The 24,035-nt window shown below is 35.6% G+C and overlaps 2 protein-coding genes across 2 annotated transcripts; both read right to left on the bottom strand.

Moving 5' to 3' along the window:
- Window positions 1–1,983: 1,983 nt before the first annotated feature.
- Window positions 1,984–3,103, bottom strand: LOC148192589 (double-stranded RNA-binding protein 4-like). The gene is made up of 2 exons (XM_088099241.1): window positions 2,879–3,103; window positions 1,984–2,322 (listed from the first exon to the last, which is right to left on the bottom strand). The coding sequence occupies exons 1-2, from the start codon at window positions 3,101–3,103 to the stop codon at window positions 1,984–1,986; spliced, it is 564 nt and encodes a 187-aa protein (XP_087955367.1).
- A 2,507-nt stretch (window positions 3,104–5,610) lies between these two features.
- Window positions 5,611–13,562, bottom strand: LOC148192588 (double-stranded RNA-binding protein 1-like). Its single transcript, XM_088099240.1, is given in 5 exon segments — window positions 5,611–5,838; window positions 5,840–5,848; window positions 6,411–6,637; window positions 12,636–12,737; window positions 13,352–13,562. Coding segments are annotated over 5 exon segments (777 nt in total).
- Window positions 13,563–24,035: the final 10,473 nt, after the last annotated feature.

The raw sequence follows: 24,035 nt of genomic DNA, 5'->3' as shown, positions 1-24,035 counted from the left end.
TAAAATGAAAAGGTTTCAATCATTTAGTTGTCTAGTTCTTCAAGTGAAGGTACATGTGTGTTGGGAATCCAAGTGTGAGTCTAAGTCCCACATTGAATATAAATGAGAAAGTAGAGCACCTTATAAAGGTGAAGACCCATTAACCCATTGTCTTAAGGTTTTGGGTAAAGAGTGGTGTCGATCCCTTATATAGTTGGCTCAGATGTTATTGGTGTTTGTGTAACCCATAGGTAACCTCCTCCTCGATAGACCCAACAATGTGTTGCGATGAAGAAAGCCAGATTGGGAGGCTTGAAAGAGTGGTTGCCAAGCTTAAAGCAGAAAAATTAGGTTATAAAGTTTAAAATATTGGAGTCAAAGCTGAAACATAGTGTCCTTTTATGTAAATGAAGACCAAGAGTCGTTTTTTGCCATTATAGAACAGAGTTCTTAAATCTAGCTAGTAGAACAGAATGTGTAGATTGCTAACTTGTATTGCTGCTTATTTTGATGTGATGGTCCCTTTTTTGGTACAACTTGTGTAGTTGCCTTTTCTTGTCTTTTAGCAATGGTTATGGTAAAATGAGATATTTCAATTTTGTTTAATTCATTGATATTTCTCTGGACCGAAGTAACAACATTCTTTGAAACATGAATTTTGTCTTGTACTCAGAAACAACATTCTTTGAAACATTGATAGGAACCATGCCTTAAAGTGGGATAAGCCATTTTAGATTTATCAACGAAAGTCCAAGCCCAAATCTAGTTAATAGATTTGTGTTTTTCTTTTGTGAAAGTTAGAAGGGGTAGAAAGAGGAATTTTGGTTGCATGGAGTGTGATGTGTGCATATCTGTTATAAGAAATGATGTAGTGATGAAGAGGTATCTTTTTGGAGGATCATAATTAGAAATTGAAGCATGCTTGAGTGAGCTTTGACTCTCATCCACTCCCATCCTTTCTTTTCTCTTAACTGCTGCGGTTTGTCACTCATTTTTTTTTCCTTCTTATTTTTCTCTCCTTAAAGTTTTTCCAAACATATCCTAAGTCAACATGATTTTTACTTATGCGTAAGATATTTTTAATATCAAGTTTAGGTACTCAGCAAAGCCTTCAAGCTTTTCACTAAAATAAAAGATCTTATGTCATTTGGGAATTCCTGTCTCACACAACATACTTATTGTCACTAATAGGTAGTATTGCAAAGACTACAAAAATCACAGACATACATCAACATCAATCTGTGAAATGGAGATGATTTTGGGGAAGAACTGGATGCTGGTTCACAGATGATGAGCTCCTGTTGTTCATCTATTTGTCAGGTGACTGCAGGAAAGATGATTTTTGTTCCTCCTCGTTTGCAACTTTAACATTTTCATATAATGTGTCATTCAAATCTAGGACCAAAAGTTATGTTAGAACAGATTTCCATGCACATAGCTTACTTTATGTTACAAAAGATGAAAGAAAACATACCTTCAAGTTTGAGATTCTGAATGCATTTGACAATATCCGAGCTAAGAATTGATTGTACTGCTTTATGCTCTATTGGAGAAGGTAAAAAAACAGCATACATACTGAGTCCACCTGTGCATAGCATAACACAGCATACATAATGAGCCCACCTGTGCATAGCATACATATTATCAAAGCATAATTATTCCAATGCATATTCTGTTATATCTCACATAACCTATAGACAAAGGAGAAAAATGTTTCCTTTATTTAATTATTTTCTCATCCTAAGCCACTTAAGAAGGATTCCTCTTGTTTTAATTAAACCAGCTTATATTTAGACATCGTTCAGGTACACATTATTGGTAGTAAAAAATTAGAAACAATAATGAGTGGGAGAGTCTCTACAAGGTCGTTTAATTGTTGCAAAATTTATATTAGGACTTCACAATATAGTATAATTGATCTATAACCATCATCCAACATTTGAGATGTCATGGTTAAAGTAGATGCCATGCTTTAAGTAGAAGTCATGATTTAAGTTAACTCATTCAAAATACACAAAAGCAGAGGTTAAGGTTTTGGTGATATATCAAATTTTCCTCAGTGTTTCTTATGCATGGAAGCAAAATTGGGGATGTGCACCAATGAAGAGGGACAATGAACTTACACTTTTTTATGGCAATGTAAGCAATCTTTGCTGCATCCTCTTCCGCCTCTCTCTTGGATCTACATCCCTTTCCATGAAATTCCACACCCTCTACTTCCAAGGTAGAGAAGAAAGTTGGCATGTAGGGACATCCAGCTTGCATAGTCTTATATGTTGGTTTGTGAAAGCCTTCTTTCTCAGTTAATTTCATTATTGAAGTCTTGAATGAATCAGAGTCACCCTGAATAAGAGGATACAACTCCATATTCAATGGTATCAATTTTTAATGAAGACAGAACACACAAACATACAGGTGAACACACCAAAACATTTGACCTTTGAATGAAGTTGATCTACTGTTGTTAATAAATCATGCTATCATCTATTTAAAATCTAAATGTCTTCCACAGATAAACTATTCTTCACACCGAATGATAAGTAAACATTCAAATATTACATATAATATAGAGATCCATCAACTATTCTTAAACTGATTTATATATATATATATATATATATATATATATACATTCTACAAAAGATAAGAAAAAAGAAACTTACCAAGACATTCTATATTTTACCAGAAAAACATCAGTATAAAATAACAGGAATTAAGATGGTGGTTTAACATCAGTATAAAGTATTTCTTGGTCATAGTAAGTTTTAAAACTGTATCTTCACAAAAAATACTAAAACAGAGTTCACTTTTGGTAATTGAACTATATAGGTCATCAGAAATTTTTTCTCCAACATTCTTCTTAGTTAGTAACAATGTAAGAAATTATAAGGATAGTTGCCTTCTCAAAGATGTCAGGTGATAATGACATTAAATCAGAAGCCCGCTCTGTCTCTTTTATAGTGTTGGCAACTGAAGGACTTTCAATAGAATGCCCATCAACTAGCAATGTGGCCTTAAAGTCATTGGCAGGAGGCAGCTCCTCAGTTTTACATGCAAACACAGGTGAATCAAGATTGTTCATTCGAGCATTGTTCTGCAACTGAATTTTGTGAATACAGTCCATATCTAGAGAATTGAGTTGAGTGATGTTGTTAGAAGAAGAAATGGAAACAGAAGATGGTAACAATCATAGTATAACTATCACTCACAGATATGCTAATAAGTAGTGAATAAAATGAAAGGAAGTCAACAAACAACTTCAAAAGATTCCACCGGAACACAATGAACTTGAGTTTACCGTTAGAATAAGTTTATCAGTAGTTTCTTTGAATATATGTAGAAACTATTGTTGTAACTATGACTCTGAAAGTCAGTGAAAGTGTTTGCTCATTGAGATAAAGATAACAATAACACTGAAATAAAGATAAAAATAACCTTTGAAATACCAGACATTAGGATTGACATAAGTTATTTGCAGTAGATATACACAGACAAGAATGCGGATTCATTTGACCTATGTTAAATGAAGAAGATCTAGTAACAACTCTACTCACAGTGTTTGACATGGAAATATGAGATTTAAGTTATGAAGTACAACAGGGAAAGGTGTAGGATACAATTTCTAAAATTAATCTAGTATTTGTTTTACACCTTATAGCTTTCCTAATTCACAAAGCTAGAATGATTGCATAAAAGAGAATCCAACCACGTTTTGAGGGCCTGATGTTAATATATTGTTCATTAAAATTGAACTAGAAGGAAAGTAAAAGTAAAGTATTGTTTTTCTTTATTAAATCGTTAGAATCATATACAGAAGAGCTTGCAAACTAAGTTCAAAAAGTAAGGAGAAAAGTCATCATTCACCATCTATAACGACTGAAGATTGTGCTGGAATTGAACTGCCCTGAGGTTTCACTTCTCTAATTTGCTCTTTTGTATCCTGTTCAGAAGTTTGTGTTGAAGATCCTAAAGGGTCATAATAAAGAACAAAATTAATTGGTGCACAATTGTATAAAATTAGGTCAACAAATTCTACCCTATAATATGAACTTGACGTAACATTACTAGTTTCTACCATCGTATTATTTTCTGCATCATTTTTTTATTACAAGGCATGATATTAAGAATGAGAACTAAACAGAAGTTTTTTTGACAGCATTCATTTAAATAGTTATAGAATATAAGATAGGATGCCAAATTTCATACTTAAATTCTATTTGTTTATTATGAAATCAATTAAGGTTAGAAAAAAAAAAAATCATTACCAGTGCTAACTTCAACTCAAGTGCAACTTATAGTCTACTTCTGATCAAACAGTTTTATAGTTTCTCAAACCATTTCACATAACAAAGTGATAGTTTCCAACCCAAAATCTCAAATAACTCCTGAAAATTATTATAATAATAAGCTATGATTGTATATGAACACAAACACAGAGCAATCTAAGGAATAGAGCATACAACTCCCTTCACATAACAGGAATTCCCTACTTCAAGACCTTCATCTTCATCAAGAAAAAACAGTAAAGAAACCAACTTTCCAAGGAAACAAACAAAAGCAAGAAAGGAAAAGAGATGGGGTACCAGAACAGAAGCTGAGGAAAGCAACCATGGCAGCTTTGTTTTTAGCTTCTTTAAGGGAACTAGAGGCACCGGAAGAAGTGAAGATGACACCATGGACATGAACAGAAGCCTTAAAGCTTGGTATATGATCTGGACCATCTTTCATGGCAGAGTACCTTGGCAAACCCCACTCTCTCTTGTGGCAAAGCTCTTGTAGCTTTGTCTTGTACATTTTCACTTTCACACACAAGAAAAGAAAAATTCTCATCGAATAATACATACATGAGAGGAAGAACTACTGTTGATGATTGGATTAGTTTTAAGTAAAATCAAATTCAGTTTAAAACCTATGCATAAAGGACTTTTAAAATCAGTTAAAAGAAATCATATTAGGAATAGCTTCTAAGAAAATTATTGTAAAAGACAATGAAGTTTGCTAGGCATGTGAATTCTAAGGATCAATATATGTTAACAAGTGCATTAACACTTTAGTCACTTATCATATATAATCAATTTTAAGTAAAATTAACCTCAAACTTTAAAGGACGATTATATGATAAGATTGTTTTTTCTTATCCTAATATTTTGTGTTTGATTAGATTCTATGAGAAGAAATGCTTCCTGCGTGAAGGAGAGCGATTGTTGGTTGGTTGTTTATTTTGTGCTGTTTGTTTAGAAAATCATGTGGAATGTATGGTCTCCTTTTTTACTTTTAATTAGAAGAAAATTTGAAAACATGTTTTTCAAAAGGGATTCTTATTGTTGTTTAATTAAAACATATACACTAAAAAAAGCCTATATTTAGAAATTTGGCCTTTTAGTTTCGTTAAAAAGGGTTAGAAAGTTTATTTCACTTGTCTACTGTAAAATACATATTTCTAATTAATTGAACAGATATTAAATAACTGTAAAACGTTATTCAATCCCTTGTAATAAAAATCATAGTTTTATTTATCTTTATTAAAAAACACACATATAAAGTTTTATTTATTTTTGGAGTAAGTAGAATAATTTATTTTTACTCTTAACCTTTCACTCTACTTTTAACTTAAGGTTTATATACGTAACCCTAGACAATGAACTTACACTTTTTTAAGGCAATGTAAGCAATCTTTGCAGCATCCTGTTCCGCCTCTCTCTTGGATCTACATCCCTTTCCATGAAATTCCACACCCTCTACTTCCAAGGTAGAGAAGAAAGTTGGCATGTAGGGACATCCAGCTTGCATAGTCTTATATGTTGGTTTGTGAAAGCCTTCTTTCTCAGTTAATTTCATTATTGAAGTCTTGAATGAATTCAGAGTCACCCTGAATAAGAGGACACAACTCCATATTCAATGGTATCAATTTTTAATGAAGACAGCACACACAAACATACAGGTGAACACACCAAAACATTTGACCTTTGAATGAAGTTGATCTACTGTTGTTAATAAATCATGCTATCATCTATTTAAAATCTAAATGTCTTCCACAGATAAACTATTCTTCACACCGAATGATAAGTAAACATTCAAATATTACATATAATATAGAGATCCAGCAACTATTCTTAACACCGATTTATATATATATATATATATATATATATATATATATATATATATACAAAAGATAAGAAAAAAGAAACTTACCAAGACATTATATATTTTACCAGAAAAACATCAGTATAAAATAACAGGAATTAAGATGGCGGTTTAACATCAGTATAAAGTATTTCTTTGTCATAGTAAGTTTTAAAACTGTATCTTCACAAAAAATACTTAAACAGAGTTCACTTTTGGTAATTGAACTATATGGGTCATCAGAAATTTTTTCTCCAACATTCTTCTTAGTTAGTAACAATGTAAGAAATTATAAGGATAGTTGCCTTCTCAAAGATGTCAGGTGATAATGACATTAAATCAGAAGCCCGCTCTGTCTCTTTTATAGTGTTGGCAACTGAAGGACTTTCAATAGAATGCCCATCAACTAGCAATGTGGCCTTAAAGTCATTGACAGGAGGCAGCTCCTCAGTTTTACATGCAAACACAGGGGAATCAAGATTGTTCATTCGAGCATTGTTCTGCAACTGAATTTTGTGAATACAGTCCATATCTAGAGAATTGAGTTGAGTGATGTTGTTAGAAGAAGAAATGGAAACAGAAAATGGTAACAATCATAGTATAACTATCACTCACAGATATGCTAATAAGTAGTGAATAAAATGAAAGGAAGTCAACAAACAACTTCTAAAGATTCCACCGGAACACAATGAACTTGAGTTTATCGTTAGAATAAGTTCATCAGTAGTTTCTTTGAATATATGTAGAAACTATTGTTGTAGTTATCTTAAATAAGGAGAATCATCATTCAAACCAAGTATTGAGATTACAGTACAGAGGAAGAAAAACAGAGAAACAAAAATAGTTTGTGTATTATATCGATTCTGTATAATGCAGATACAAATATTTACACATCAAGATTATAACAAAATTAGTTATAATTCTATCTAATCTACCAAATATAAACAGAATAATAACAAACAAAAATAATAACAAGCAAGATTTTAAATCCTAACAAGATATTAAATCATAACAGATATTAAATCCTAACAGCCCCCTCAAGCTGGAGAATGAATGTCAATCATTCCCAGCTTGGAAACCAGAAATTTGAAAGTTGTGGGAGAAAGTCCTTTTGTGTAGATATCAGCTAACTGGCATGCAGAAGGAATCGGCAGTAGTTTAAGTAAGCTAGAAGAAAGTTTTTCCCTTACAATATGACAATCTATTTCAATGTGCTTCGTGCGTTCATGGAAAACCAGATTTACAGCAATATGAAGGGCATATTTGTTATCACAGAACAAGACTGCTGGTTGTTGAAAAGTTACGTGAAGATCCTATAGAAGAAAAGTTAACTATTGAATTTCACAAGTAGCTGTGGCAAGAGCTCTGCATTCAGCTTCTGAGGAACTTTTGGATATAGTGGCTTGTTTCTTCGATTTCCATAAAATAAGTGAGGAGCCAAGATAGATAGAGTAACCAGTGATACTTCGTCTGGTATCAATGCAGCCTGCCCAATCATAATCGTTGAAGCCTTTCAACTGTATGATGTTATTGCTGGGAAAGAAAATCCCTTTTCCAGGAGCACCTTTAGGCCTTGTTCTTTTGAGTGGATTTGAAGATAATTTTTTTTGTCGTTTTTTTGAGCAAATTTAGAGGTAAATGAGAGTGAATTTGAAAATAAAATTTGTGAGAATTAGTATAGAATTGTATTGACGTGACAAATTAAAAATATTATTTTCAAATTCACTCTCATTTACCTCCAAATTCGTTCAAAAATACGACAAAAAAAATTATCTTCAAATCCTCTCAAATCCCCTCAAATCCACTCCCTCAAATATACTCAAAAGAGCAAGCCCTTAAGGTATCTAAGAATCCTGGAAGCTGCTTATTGATGATCTGTGTTGGGATTTAAGAGAAATTGACTTAATTGTTGTACTGCAAATGAAATATCTGGTCTAGTGTTGGTGAGATATAATAATCTACCAATCAATCATCTATAAGAAGATGAAGGTGCATCATTTAGAGGTTGGCCAGAATTTGTGTTGAGCTTTGTACGATAGTCAGAAGGAGTGGAAACGAGCTTAGAGTTTAAGTAACCTTCATCTTTGAGAATGTCCAGAGTATATTGTCTTTGGGAAATGGAAATACCTTCTTTGTTTCCAGCCACTTCAAGACCAAGAAAGAATTTAAGATTGCCAAGGTCTTTAATCTTAAATGTTGCGTCAAGAAGATGGGTAATATGAGTGATTTTTGTGAGATCATTTCCTGTGAGTACTATATCATCAACACAAACCACTAAAATAGTGACATTGGAAGCAGAATGTTTGGTGAACAAGGAATGATCAGATGCAGATTGGAGGAAGCCATTAGATAAGAGGAAATAAGATAAATACCACTATTTGCCTACTTGTTTAAGACCATAAAGTGATTTTTGTAACTTACGTACTTGATTGGGTTTGATACAATTGAGCCCTGGAGGAGGTATCATATAAACTTCTTCATTTAATGTACCATGAAGAAAAACATTACTAACATCTAGTTGCTTAAGATGCCAATTATGTGTTGCCGCAAGAGTTATAACCAGTCTAACTGTTGTGATTTTAACCACTGGAGAAAAGGTATCTAGGTAGTCTTGACCTTCAATTTGAGTGTAACCCTTAGTTACCAATCTAGCTTTATATTTCAATGCTTCCATCAGCCTTGTGCTTGATTTTGAAAACCCATTTGCAGCCTACAATAGTTTTGTCAACAGGTAAATCTGTGATTTCCTAAGTGTCATTTCTGGCCAAAGCAGCAAGCTCATCATCCATGGCTCTAACCCAGTGAGGATATTGGGATGTCTCAGAATAAGATCTAGGCTCAATATTAGTAGAGATATGCATAATAAATCCATAATAAGGTGCTACAAGTTTCTTATATGAAATGACATAAGGAAGAGGATGTTTGATACTTGAAGAATGAGAGGTAATAGTTGATGCATAAGAAGTTTCAAATTCATATAGTCTTGAAGGTCTGTTTTTAGGTCGGGTGGATCTTCTAATGTTAGGAGCAGGTAAAGTGGAAGGTGAACTGAGTGGAGAAGGTGCGAAGGATCTGTATGAGGTGTGGGCATACATTGGTCAATATAGAACAAAGGTGGGTGGGTGATAAGGTGGGAATTAGAAGTGGTGTATGATTCATTGTGGTAAGGAAAACAAGTTTCATGGAAGATAACATTTCTAGAAATCTCAATGGCCCTGGTCTTGAGGTTGAAGGTGATGAAGCCTTTTTTGTGTGGTTTATAGCCAAGAAAAATAGCGGGTAAGGCTTTTGGATCAGGTTTATGTCTATTGTTTGACAAGGTGTTGACAAAGGCAAAGACAACCAAAGACAACCAAAGACTTTAAGGGTGGTGATATCAAAAGAAGAACTGTATAATTGTTGGTGTGGAGAATGGTTATTTAGGAGAGGAGTGAGAAGGCAATTAATGAGGGTAAAGGCATGAATAAGAGCATAAGACCAAAAAATGTTTGGTAAGTGTGCTTGAAAAAGAAGAGAGCAGGTAACATTTAATAAGTGCTTGTGTTTTCTCTCAACTAAGCCATTTTGTTAGGGGGTTTCAACACAAGTTGTTTGGTGAACAATTCCAGTATTTTTATAAAATTCGGCCATAATAAACTCAGTTTCATTGTCAGATCTAATGGTTAGGACATTGATTTTAAATTGTCTTTCAGCATAGGTAATGAAAGATTGTAAATGTGACTGAGTTTCAGCTTTTGAGATTAAAGGAAACACCCATACATATCTAGAAAAATCATCAACAATGGTTAAAATATATTTATGACCATGAATGGAAGTAGTAGCACAAGGACCCCAAATATCAACATGTAATAAGGAAAAAATAGAAGAAGCATGAGAAGTACTATGAGGAAAAAAATGTTTTCTTTGTTTAGCCATATGACAAGGAGTACATATAAAAGAGTGATCAAAATTAATCATAGGATATAACTATTGCATTACATGTAATCTATCATGAGATGGGTGCCCTAATCTGTAATGCCAAATATCAATGGCTTCCTTATTACAAATTATGGTGTTGATGGAGCTAAAAGAAGTCTTGAGTGTATACAATCCATCTTGTGCATCAACTATACCAATCATCCTCTTGTTGTGTCTATTTTGTATAAAACATTGATTGTCAAGAAATATTAGTTGACAATTATGGGTTGTGGTAAGCTTGGAAACAGATATAAGATTGAAATTAAATTTTGGAAGATATAGGACATTAGAAATAGACAAAGAATCGTTAATCTTTACCGTTCAAAAATATGAGGCTATGGTTTGTCGTCCATTTGGTAGTTTTACTGTGATGGGATCAATAGCCTTATAGGATGAGTACAGATTCAGGGAAGAAGATACATGATCACTGGCTCCTGAGTCTATAATCCATATGACATGGTTTGTAGCATGAGAAATTGATAGCACATTACCTATAAAAGAAGTACTTGGAGAGAAAGTTGTACCAATTTGATTTATGTGGGAAGTAGTTGTAGAGGATCCCAATTATGTTTGCTGTTGCAGCAGGGCTATCAAATGTTGATATTATTGAGGAGTGATTTTTAACTCATTCGAGTCAGATACTTGAGTGTGATCAATGAGTCCTTCAGTGTTACTTGTGGCAACATTGTTCACCATAACAGGTCTGTGCAATTTATGCCTAGGAGGGTAACCATGCTTCTTAAAGCATTCATCAACAATGTGTCCAGTGATATTGCAAAAAGTGCAAACCTTTGAGTTGTATGAACCTGAATTTGATCTTCTGCCAAAGCTTCCTCTATTTGATGAATAGCCTCGACCTCCTCTTATCCCTTTGTTGTATGAGGATCCTGAAGATCTTGATAAATAGCCATTCTTTTTGTAACAATTTTCAGTCGTGTGGTAATCTTTTTCACAGAATGTGCAAGATACCTTGTTACTGGCATTTGTTGTGGCTGTATTTAGCATACTCATATTACTCATGGTAAGATTAGTACATTGCCTTTCTTGCTTAACAACATAAGAAAAAACCTTAGAAATAGGAGGAAGAGGATCCATCATCACAATGTTCGTTCTTACATCATTATATTGATCATTTAATCCACCTAGGAACTGCATAATCTGATCCTGCTGCTTTCTTTCAATACTTTCAGCGAGTGCTTTACACGAACATGCTGGTATGCAGTTGCAAGACAAATATGGTCTATAACATTCCAATCCATTCTAGATTACACGTAGCTTAGAAAAATACTCTGAAATAGATGTATCACCTTGTTTTATTGATGCAGCTTCTTGTTGCAGTTCTGCTATTCTTAGTAAATCACCTTGAGAGTACCTTGACTTCAAATCCTTCCAAATATTATCAACTTGATTCATCCATAATATGCTTTGACGAATTGAAGGCGAAACTGAATGCACCAGCCATGAGACTACCATGTTATTGCATCTTTTCCATGTAGGATATAGGGCATCATTCGTGGATGGTTTAGGCAGAGTTTTATCCATGAATTCTAATTTATTCTTTGCACTCAAAGCAGTGAGCATACTTCGGCTCCATGAATTGTAATTGGTTGGATCCGAAAGAGGAGAAACCAACGGTGCCGAGGGGTTTTCTCCAGGATGTAAATAGTAAGGGCTATTCTGATCAATGATAGCCATGAGTTGGTTTGGTAAATAAAAAAAACGCAAAGAAATCAAGAAGGGACAAGAATCGAATGAAGATCGGAGGCACAGCAGAACTCTTCAATTGAAGAGCTCTGATACCATCTTAAATAATGAGAATCATCATTCAAACCAAGTATTGAGATTGCAATGCAGAGGAAGAAAAACAGAGAAGCAAAAATAGTTTGTGTATTATATCGATTATGCATAATGCAGATACAGATATTTATACATCAAAATTATAACAAAATTAGTTATAGTTCTATCTAATCTACCATATATAAACAGAATAATAACAAACAAAAATAATAACAAGCCAGATTTTAAATCTTAACAAGATATTAAATCATAACAGATATTAAATCCTAACAAGACTCTGAAAGTCAGTGAAAATGTTTGATCATTAAGATAAAGATAACAATAACACTGAAATAAAGATAAAAATAACCTTTGAAATACCGGATATTAGGATTGACATAAATAATTTGCAGTAGATATATACATACAAGAATGCATTGGATTCATTTGACCTATGTTAAATGAAAAAGATCTAGTAACAACTCTACTCTCAGTGTTTGACATGGAAATATGAGATTTAAGTTATGAAGTACAACAGGGAAAGGTGTAGGATACAATTTCTAAAATTAATCTAGTATGTGTTTTACACCTTATAGCTTTCCTAATTCACAAAGCTAGAATGATTGCATAAAAGAGAATCCAACCAGGTTTTGAGGGGCTGATGTTAATATATTGTTCATTAAAATGGAACTAAAGTAAAAGTAAAGTACTGTTTTTCTTTATTAAATCGTTAGAATCCATATACAGCAGAGCTTACAAACTAAGCTCAAAAAGTAAGAAGGGAAGTCATCATTCACCATCTATAATGACTGAAGATTGTGCTGGAATTGAACTGCCCTGAGGTTTCACTGCTCTAATTTGCTCTTTTGTATCCTGTTCAGAAGTTTGTGTTGAAGATCCTAACGGTCATAATAAAGAACAAAATTAATTGGTGCACTATTGTATAAAATTAGGTCAACAAATTCTACCCTTTAATATGAACTTGATGTAACATTACTAGTTTCTACCATCGTATTATTTTCTGCATCATTTTGTTATTACAAGGCATGATATTAAGAATGAGAACTAAACAGAAGTTTTTCTGACAGGATTCATTTAAATAGTTATAGAATATAAGACAGGATGCCAAATTTCATACTTAAATTCTATTTGTTTATTATGAAATCAATTAAGGTTAGAAAAAAAAAATCATTGCCAGTGCTAACTTCAACTCAAGTGCAACTTATAGTCTACTTCTGATCAAACAGTTTTATAGTTTCTCAAACCATTTCACATAACAAAGTGATAGTTTCCAACCCAAAATCTCAAATAACTCCTGAAAACTATTATAATAATAAGCTATGATTGTATATGAACACAAACACAGAGCAATCTAAGGAATAGAGCATACAACTCCCTTCACATAACAGGAATTCCCTACTTCAAGACCTTCATCTTCATCAAGAAAAAACAGTAAAGAAACCAACTTTCCAAGGGAACAAACAAAAGCAAGAAAGGAAAAGAGATGGGGTACCAGAACAGAAGCTGAGGAAAGCAACCATGGCAGCTTTGTTTTTAGCTTCTTTAAGGGAACTAGAGGCACCGGAAGAAGTGAAGATGACACCACGGACATGAACAGAAGCCTTAAAGCTTGGTATATGATCTGGACCATCTTTCAGGGCAGAGTACCTTGGCAAACCCCATTTTCTCTTGTGGCAAAGCTCTTGTAGCTTTGTCTTGTACATTTTCACTTTCACACACATGAAAAGAAAAATTCTCATCGAATAATACATACATGAGAGGAAGAACTAATGTTGATGATTGGATTAGTTTCAAGTAAAGGACTTTTAAACTCAATTAAAAGAAATCATATTAGGAACACCTTTTAAGAAAATTATTGTAAAAGACAATGAAGTTTGCTGGGCATGTGAAATCAAAGGATCAATATATGTTAACATGTGCATTAACACTTTAGTCACTTATCATACATGATCGATTTTAAATAAATTTAATCTCAAGCTTTAAAGGATGATTATACGATAAGATTGTTTTTTCTTATCCTAATATTTTGTGTTTGATTAGATTCTCTGAGAAGAAATGCTTCCTGCATGAAGGAGACCGATTATTGGTTGGTTGTTTATTTTTTGCTGTTTGCTTAGAAAATCACGTGGAATGTATGGTCTCCTTTTTACTTTGAATTAGAGAAAATTTGAAAACATGATTCTATCAAAAGGGATTGTTACTGTTGTTTAACTAAAACATATACACTAAACAAAGCCTATATTTAGAAATTTGGCCTTTTAGTTGTTAAAAAGAGTTAGAAAGTTGATTTCACTTATCTATTGTAAAATACATACTTCTAATTAATTGAACAGATATGAAATAACTGTAAAACGTTATTCAATCCCCTGTAATAAAAAACATATAGTTTTATTCTTTTCTATATATAAAAAAGCACACACACATTTATTTATGGGTAGCGATATTCCAACAACGCAAATTTGACAAAAATTTGACAACGCCACGTGTCAACTTTTAAGTGGTCGAAATTTGAATGTTATTTGTAATTAAAAATCTGATGCTGAGGGGCTAGAAGTTAGTTTTCCGAAATTGCCTTCTTCATTTTCGAACTGTAAGTTCTGTCCTTATCAAGCTGTTCTCTCTCCATTTTAGGGATTTCAAAATCATTTGAAGTTGTGTGTTCATAACAGTGTTGTTCGTCCTCCATTGTAAGGGTTTCGTTTGTTTTGAAGATCTCTCTGTCCCGCTTCCCTGTGACCATTTTTGTTGGTTTGAATGTGTGTGGAGATTGGGTATGTTTGTTTGAGTTGTAGATCACCGTTGTCTCCTTCGGTGTCTCTGTGAACTCGTCTTCTTTGTTTGAGTTAGAGATTAGCGTTGTGTCGTTGGGTGTGGATTTGGTGGAAGTTGTTAATTTTATTGTGCAATGGGTTCGTTCGGTGACAATGGTTGTTCGAACAAGGTATGAACTTTTTCGTCTCTCCGTATTCGTATTTTGGGGAGGGGATTTTGGTGCTGCATGTGTTGGTAATTTTTTTGGTGTGTGTTGGTTTTGGGTTGTGACTTACGTTGGTTATTTGTACCAAAAAACACTTTTTTTTTGCAGCTGTTTGTTCGTCACTCATTGAAAACGAAACGTATTGCTTCTTTGAATGACATTTTGAGTGAGGAGCAGAAGTCCATAATCTCCAAGACTCACTTTCGATGGTTTTTAGAATTACATGGTAATATTAAGATTGGAAGGAATATTCTGAGCGATTTACTGATTAGATGGGATGATGACAGAGGTGGTTTTAGTTTTAGAGATAAATTTGTTGAATTCAAGGAAATAGATGTCAGCTTAAGCCTAGGGTTGGGTTTGGTGGGTGAGCAGATTAAATTGAATGAAAACAAACTCAGTGAAAGTCATTGTCGCAAGTACTTTGGTGATGGAAAATATGAATTGGATTTGGTATATGAATTTATTTTTAAGCATCACAAAAAGTTGCCTTCAATAGATGTTTGTAGGTTGTACATTTTGGTAGCAATTAGTGAAGTACTGTTTCCTAATCGCAGCAGAACAATATTCCCAATTTTGTTTGAAATTGTTGATAGAATCAGTGATCTGGGAACTTTTTGTTGGGCTCGTATAGTGTACCATTATCTACTTAGCAGTCTGTGCAAAGCTTGTACAGCGTGGAATAGAGGAAAAGGTGCAACCACTGTTTATGTGGATGGTTGTGTATACGTGTTCCAGGTAAATTTGTTCCATTGATTGTTTGCTGTTTGTGAATAGAGATGACTAATTATGACGTCTATGATGTATTTCAGGTATGGTTTTGTGATCGTTTCATTCCTTCCAATGTTTGTGTACATAAATATCCAAGATTTTTGCATTGGATGAATATAAATGTTGGTGACAAGTTCATTAAACGTGCAATGGAGACGGGTGTGGTATGTACTTTATCATTTTATTACATTTGTTTGAATGAATGTTTGATGTAATGGTAATTGTGATGAAATTGCAGATGCTCGATGATTATGGTGCATCAAGGACAGAAAACAGTGAAACATGTGTCAAAGCATCAGTTAGTTCAAATGGAGAGGAATTGAATCAAGAAGACAAATCAACAATCAATATGAAACTGATAAAAGATATTAATGATGCTTTAGAGGAACAAGATGGTGTAATTGAAGAACTTGAAGAAGAGTTATCTAGATTGCAGGCTGAGCTGCTTGAAGGGAATAATAAAGATGAAGGTGGTTACAGTACACCGTGTAACCAACATGATTTTGACATTAACTTTGACTGTGAGGGAGGAGTTTACAGCCATGAAAGCGTTATGAAGGAAAGAGTACGTCGAAAACATTACAAAAGCCATGTTTGTAGAACTCCCTACACTGGATATAGTCCGAAACTTGATTGATTAATGTAATTTCTGATTATTGCAGTATTAGGATTATGTTTAATTATGGATAGTTGTATTTGGAACAATTTGCTTTGGTATTGTTGATAAAGAAAGTGGTTGTTTCAGTTTTGAATGTTATAATAATTCCATTTGTTGTTTGGTAGCAGTGGGAAGTTCAAATTGTGGTAGTTATATGAAATGTCCAGGTCTCAGGAAGCTGTAATCGATTACAGGAGAGTTAATCGATTACTAGTCCAGAAATGGGAATGTTTACCAAAAGTATGTCCGCGATACCCAAAAATGGGTAAATAACTCCCCTGTAGTGTTTGGTCGTGTTTTTTCAGCGTTGTTAAAAGGTTTTGTGCACGGTCTTCGTCATTGTGCAAGGTTTTGTGAACCATAATGCGTTTGGAAGAGGAAACGAAGGTGTTACCAGCTTCAGAGTTCCTGGCATGGAAACCTGGGACAGACTAACGGTGTTGTAATCGATTACCAGGGACCCGTAATCGATTAATATAACAACGATCTCATTCTGCACCAAAAGTCTGACTGGTCTACCCACATAAGATTGAATAACTCTCCAGTAATGTCTGTAACCCTTTTTTCAGTGTTTGGCAGGTTCCGATATCATGTCAGGGAAACCTGGGGAACAACTAACGGTGCTGTAATCGATTACCTGGTACTCGTAATCGATTAATATAACAACTATCTCATTGTGTGCCAAAAGTATGACTGGTGTACCCACACAGGGCTGACAAACTCCCCAGTAGTGTATGGTAGCGTTTTTTGATTGTTTGCCAGGTTCACAGATCATTCCAGGGAAACCTGGGACAAAGTAACGGTGGTGTAATCGATTAACGGGGAGTCATAATCGATTAATTTACCAATAATCTCATTGTGTACTAGAAGTGTGTGTGGTCTCCCCAAACAGGGTTAATTAACTCCCCAGTAGTTTTTTATTTTTGTGTTTGCCAACTTCAGAGATCATGGCAGGGAAACCTGGGAATAACAAACGTTGCTGTAATCGATTAAAAGGGACCCGTAATCGATTAATATAACAACAATGTCATGGTGTACCAAAATTCATACTGGACTACCCACAAAAAATTCAATAACTCCCCAGTACTGGCTGGAACCGTTGTTTCAGTGTTTGGCAGGTTCAGAGATCATGGGAGGGAAAGCATGGAATAACTAACTGTGGTGTAATCGATTACCAAGGACCCGTAATCGATTATTAATTCAACAATCTCATTGTGTACCAAAATTCTTACTGGTCTACCCACATAATATTGAATAACTCCCCAGTACTGGCTGGAACCGATTTTTCAGTGTTTGGCAGGTTCAGAGATCATGGAAGGGAAACGTGGGAATAAATAACGGTAGTGTAATCGATTACCAGGGACCCGTAATCGATTAATATAACAACAATCTCTTTGTGAACCAAAATTCTGACTGGTCTACCCACACAAAATAGAATAACTCCCCAGTGCTGGCTGGAAACGTTTTTTTAGTGTTTGCCAGGTTCAGAGATCATGGAAGGGAAACGTGGGAATAACTAACGGTGGTGTAATCGATTACCAGGGACCCGTAATCGATTAAAATAACAACGATAAAATAGTGTACCAAAAGTCTGACGGGTCTACCCATATAAGATTGAATAACTCCCCAGTATTGTCTGGAACCATTTTTTCAGTGTTTGGCAGGTTCAGAGATCATGACAGGGAACCTTGGAATAACTAACGGTGGTGTAATCGATTAACGGGGAGTCGTAATCGATTAATATACCAACATTTGAATAAGTGTACATAAAGTATTTGTGGTCTACCTACACAGGGTTGGTTAACTCCCCAGTAGTTTTTTTTCACTGTTTGGCAGGTTCACGAGATCATGGCAGGGAAACCTGGGAATAACTAAGGGTGGTGTAATCGATTACCAGGAACTCGTAATCGATTAATATAACACCAATATCATTCTGTACCAGAAGTGTGTCTGGTCTACCCACACAAGGTTCAATAACTCCCAGTAGTGTATTATGTACCCAGACATCGAAGGATCTTTATAGTTATAACTTGAACTTCTAATACGACAATATTGAATAAATAAATAACCTATTCAGTGACGTAAGAACTTGTTCCAGTACTTGATAACAATAATAAAAACCACGTACATTAAGAGAATGACTTAACAATATTACATCAGAGAACAAGTTTTGAAATTAAAAGGGACATAACATTATAGAAAGAAATGTTATCTAAGCAGGTGGTTGTCTCTCAAGTTGATTGCGGAGTTGAATGACTTCTTCGTGAAGGACTCCAACACGATTTTCAATTGTGTCAAATCTGTCACCCACGAAAGTGCGGAGTTCTTGTATTTGATTGATGACTTCAGTCAATGTGTGAGAAGAGGTTGGTTGTGGATTCACAGAGGGTTGACGGACTTCATGTTCTTCATTACCAACTTCCACATCTTCTTCAATCCCTACTTGTTCTTGTATATTCCCAACGTCAACTTTGGGAACCCAAATTCCTTCATGAGTTTTGTGATAACCAAATGATGATAGAACTTCCAAACCAATCCTCTGTTTGTTCTTGACTTGGGTAAAAGGATCAGTTTCTGTAGGCACACCAAAGTGTTCCATGAATGTGGTTATTAGATGGGGATATGGTAGTTGGGCGTTGTCCCTGGTAGCCCTTTTCATCCTGTTTCGAATGAGATGCCCCCAATTAATCTGAACAGAATTCATTAGTGCCCACAGCAACATAATGTCCTCCTCTGTTGCCTGTGCAACATTCGTTGATCGAGGAACTAATATACGACAAAGTACATAATGTAGTATCCTAGTTTGAAACTTCATAGTGCCGGCCAGTATTCTACCTTGTATGTTTGAACCCGGTTTGCAGATCAATTGCCTAGCACTAACAGAATTGTATTCATCTTTCCACTCGTCAACAAGATTTCCTTCAAAACGAGCACCAACAGAAGGGATGGAGGTTAGTTTATGAAAAAGTGAAGGTTTGATTGTGATTTTTACCTTTTTCACCTCAGTTCTTATTACTCCGGAATCAGAAACCCGCATATTGCTATAGAAAACACGGACTAATTCAGGGTAGTAGTGGCGTCTATAAGCGACAAAATCAATTAGCCCAGCTTTTGTCAAGATGTCGAAGAATTCGAATGTACCATCACCAAAAAAGTCAACATGAAGATACTTCCCTTGCATTATTGGACGCTCAAAGAAATGTGTAGAGAACCTTTCATATTGGTCGTCGTTGGAGAACAGTTCATTACTCGTAAGTGGTGGAGAGAGTGGTGGGGATGGCGGTGGCCGATTGGGAGGCCCCCGTGTCGAAGAAGAAGCCCTCATTTTCTTCTGAGCCCGATCTGCCATTTGGGTTACCACGCTTTCGAAAGGGGGTAGGAAGTTAAATGGTTTGTGGTAGAGGGTTATCAAAGGACTGATGTAGGTTACAGTTGTATTTAATATGAAATTGTGGTAGTGGGTGAGCAGCAGTAACTGTCCGGTGACAGCATTAACTGTTAGCGCATTGTCCTGTGAAACAGACAAAATTTTGTTTTGAACCGTCAGGAAGTAAATTAAATGTCAAAACCAGTGATGTAATCGATTACACAATTTTTGTAATCGATTACTACTGCCTTGCATGTGCTGTGTTTGATATTGAAGATTTTACCTGTGGAGGTTATGGACATCATTCCAGTAACAGATAATGTACAAGCATATCATCCGAAACCCATATGTATCAACATTGTGTATTATGTAAATTGTTATGAACAGCAGATAACAATGACATAAATCCATTTGGAGGAACTTCAGATACTTGGGAAACTTCATGGCTTTGGGTTGTATGATCCTGTCGTTGTTGCAGTTGTGCAACAGTACTTGTTGTGGTTTCCTGATTCCAGAAAGGAACACATATTACCAACATATAAGAAAGGATTAATGAATAATACGTGTATTACAATATTTGAAGTACTCACGGGTGGTTGAACAGTTGTTGTTGCAGAATGTTTCCTTGGAGCCGATTTAGATTTTTTAGTTCTACTCTCAACGGCTGACTTCAATCTATTAGTTCTCGGTCTGCCTTTTCGCTTAACAGCGACTGGACTTCGAACAAGTACATCAGTGCTTCCACATGTATGGCTCGATGGAGTATCGGTCAAAGGATTCTCATACCTTAGTTGTCCTTCCTCACTTATGATGTTATTTTTCAGTGGTGAATTGAAACCCAATTTTTTAGATAAACATTCCAATTCTTTCTCCAAGTCATTAGAAGCACTTTCAGATTCACACGCAGCCTCAGCTATGTCATAGAACCGCTTACACAACGATTGGTATCTTTGCATCTTCGGTTCCTGATGCAATTGACTATAAGATGCTCTAATAAGTGTGTGCTTTCTTCGAACAAGTTTGCTCCAACGACGAAGAACATATTTGGAGGGGACATTCTGTACATCTTCCTGTCCCAAAACCAATAACGAATGGCGACATAGGATGCCTCTAAACTCAAACAGTAGGCAAGAGCACCTTGTATCGTTTGTAACAGGATCAAATTCAACATGGTAATATTTTGCGTCACATTTCCCATCCGACATGAACTCTTCTTTTATTGTGTACTCGTTCAAAATACAGTCCTTGACCGTGTTCTTGATGAAACAATTCATCCTGCACCGAAACTCAATCTGTACTTCTTCAAATTTTGCATGTGTGTACTGAACTTGAAATTGTCTCTCAATTGGTGATTGAGACCCACATGCAACATTGGTATTAAGAGAGGAGAAGTCAGCTTCAATTTCTTTTTGGGCCTTGAATTTAAGAGCATTATCGTACTGCACTACAAACTGTTGAAGTGTGGTACTGGAATTGATAAATCCATCAAAGAAAGCATTCATTCCCTCACTTCTTTGAGTTGTGGACATACCGGCCCAAAATTGATTCTTCAAGTAACAAGGGACCCATTTTTGTCTCTCTCCATACATATGACATAGCCATTCATTATATTCTAAACTATGTGTGCTAAGTAGTCGTTTCCAGCCAATTTCAAAGTCTCCTGCATTACCAGACTCATAGACAAGGGATTTTATATCACACTTGATCCCAACATAATTGTTATACCCTTGAAATTTTTCAGGTAGCTTTTTCATGATGTGCCACAAACACCACCTATGCTTTGTTTTAGGGAACACGTCTTGAATTGCATTTGCCATCGCCTTACATTGATCGGTTACAATACTGTGAGGCGCCTTGTTTCCCATGCATCTTAGCCAACATTTGAATAACCATACAAATGACAAAGTGTCCTCAGATGACAGCAATCCACAACCAAGTAGAATGGATTGTCCATGATGGTTAACTCCTACAAATGGAACAAATGGCATGTCGTACTTGTTTGTCAAGTAGGTGGTGTCAAAAGAGACGACATCACCAAATTCTTCACATGCAGCTCGGGTACGAGGATCTGCCCAAAATACACTAGTAATTCTATTATATTGATCCATTTGTATCTCGTAGAAGAATTCATTATTGAGCTGTCTCATTTTTGAAAAGTGATGTAGCAATGCTTGTCCATCACCCTCCTTACACAGTGACCGTCTACGTTGACCAATGAAGTTCCTTGCATCCCGCTCCACAAATTCCATGTTTTCATATCCACCAGCTTCACTGACTATGCTAAAGAAACTCTTATTAATACGTACACCGGCATCATCATTCACCCCCAAAGTGTGTTTGGCATGCATGTTCAATTGTCTATTAGAACGGATAAGATTGGAGGTTTCTGGACAGAGGGCATGACTGTGCTCTACAACCACAGTCCTTACAAACCATTTCCCCTCTTTTCGTGCAATGGTTATTCCAGCAGGACATTGATTAATCTGACTAGGCACAGTTTTTACCTCTGGACGAAGGGTCGAAACATATTTACCTTCCCTAGAACAAACCAATCTTAAGTAGTACAATTCGTTGTTGTCATCCTTTTTAGAAGTTCTTGTTCGAACGCCAAAACCACACCTTCTCCCGTAATTGGAATAAAATTTCTTTGCTTCTTCCATTGTGTCAAAACACATGTTTACAGTAGGAACCAAGTCATTATAATTGTCATCATCGTCAATGGTTTCTCCAACCACACTAACGTTGTTGGTAGAAGTGGCCATCAAAATAATTTATTCCCTGCAAACATTGGTTAATGAATACAATTGCAAATAATAAAGCAGTTTTGTGGACACAGGGCATAAACAAACTTATTACACTACAGACATCAGTAACAGTGTTAATCAAGTGTCTGATGTTGTTTTATTTAACTCAGACGTGTTATATACATCGTTATGTAAGAAAGACCACCAATGACAAGGGTTTCCCCTACTGAAAAGGACCACTTCAATCTATTTTAAAGCACGTTATAACCATGTATACTAACAGACAACGTGTTGGAAGAAATTTACTTCGTCTTTAATGATCTTGTTGTGCTTCTTACCAACCTGGAAACAATGCCTTTAATGTGTACTTTAAGAAAGTTCGAAGACAGACAAATGAAAGTGGAGTTCCTAATGGGAAGAAAAAGCACCAGTAATGCACATGGTAGGGATTCGGTTTGGATAATTTAATGCAAAGTACATGATGGAGCAGAAATTATGCACAAGGTAGGAATTATAGTGTTTAAGGAAGGAGCATTTAATGCATTGTCATAGAGTACGTAGCAGGTGGCAAGACGTGGAGTGTTCCAGTCACATCCCATTTCCCCACATTAAATGCAACTCTGATTAATTAAGATAAATGATTACCAATTGCCTAGCACTGCGGGAAAAGGTATGCACCACACTGCTTCATTATGACTCTTCAAAGTCACATCAACATTAAATGATAATGAATAAATCTTTTTGAATAAATTAATGTAATAAAAAAAAATTCAAACACAATAATTTATAAAAGACAGTACTTAGATGGAGCCCATACGTGGGGAGCAACTCAGTAATAACAGTAGAGCAGCCACGCACTTTCGGTACACGTCAATGGTAAGCGATTACTATCTAACTGTAATCGATTACAGAAGCCCAATACTGCCTTCCCACCCCTGCCTTACCCAGTTCCTTCATGGTGTGTCAATGAAGCCAGAGTACTTAGGTCCACCCAATAAGTGGGGAGCTACTCAGTAATAACAGGGGCCCCGCCATGCCCTTTCGGTACATGTAAATCGTAAGCGATTACAGCGTATCTGTAATCGATTACAGAATCCCAATACTGCCTTCCCACCCCTGCCTTACCCAGTTACTTCGTGCACTCATGAAAACACAATGTTGGGGCCACCCTATTGATGTCCCATTCCCTTATGACTGCATCCACACCTCCAGGTTTCCAAGACAAACACCATGCAGGTCATGCTGTGTCAAGGAAGTTAAAGTAGTTAGGTCCACCCAATAGGTGGGGAGCAACTACGTAATAACAGGGGACCACAAACAGACTTTCGGTTCACGTCAATAGTAATCGATTACAGCGTATCTGTAATCGATTACAGCAGCCCAATACTGCCTTCCCACCCCTGCCTTACCCAGTTCATTCATGGTGTGTCAAGGAAGCCAGAGTATTTAGGTTTACCCCATACGTGGGGAGCAACTCAATAATCACAGGGGAGCAGCAACAGACTTTCGGTACATGTAAATCGTAATCGGTTACAGCGTATCTGTAATCGATTACCGCATCTCATTACTGCCTTCCCACCCCTGCCTTACCCAGTTCCTTCATGCACTCATCAAAACACAATGTTGGGGCCACCCTAATCATGTCCCATTCCCTTATGA

Source organism: Vigna umbellata, chromosome 9 (genome assembly GCF_029865625.1).
Source record: "Vigna umbellata cultivar VRB3 chromosome 9, Vumbellata_1.0, whole genome shotgun sequence".
Classification (NCBI taxonomy): Eukaryota; Viridiplantae; Streptophyta; class Magnoliopsida; order Fabales; family Fabaceae; genus Vigna; species Vigna umbellata.
The sequence above is the reverse complement of the archived record's forward strand: the minus strand, read 5'-3'. Positions and strand labels throughout refer to the sequence as shown.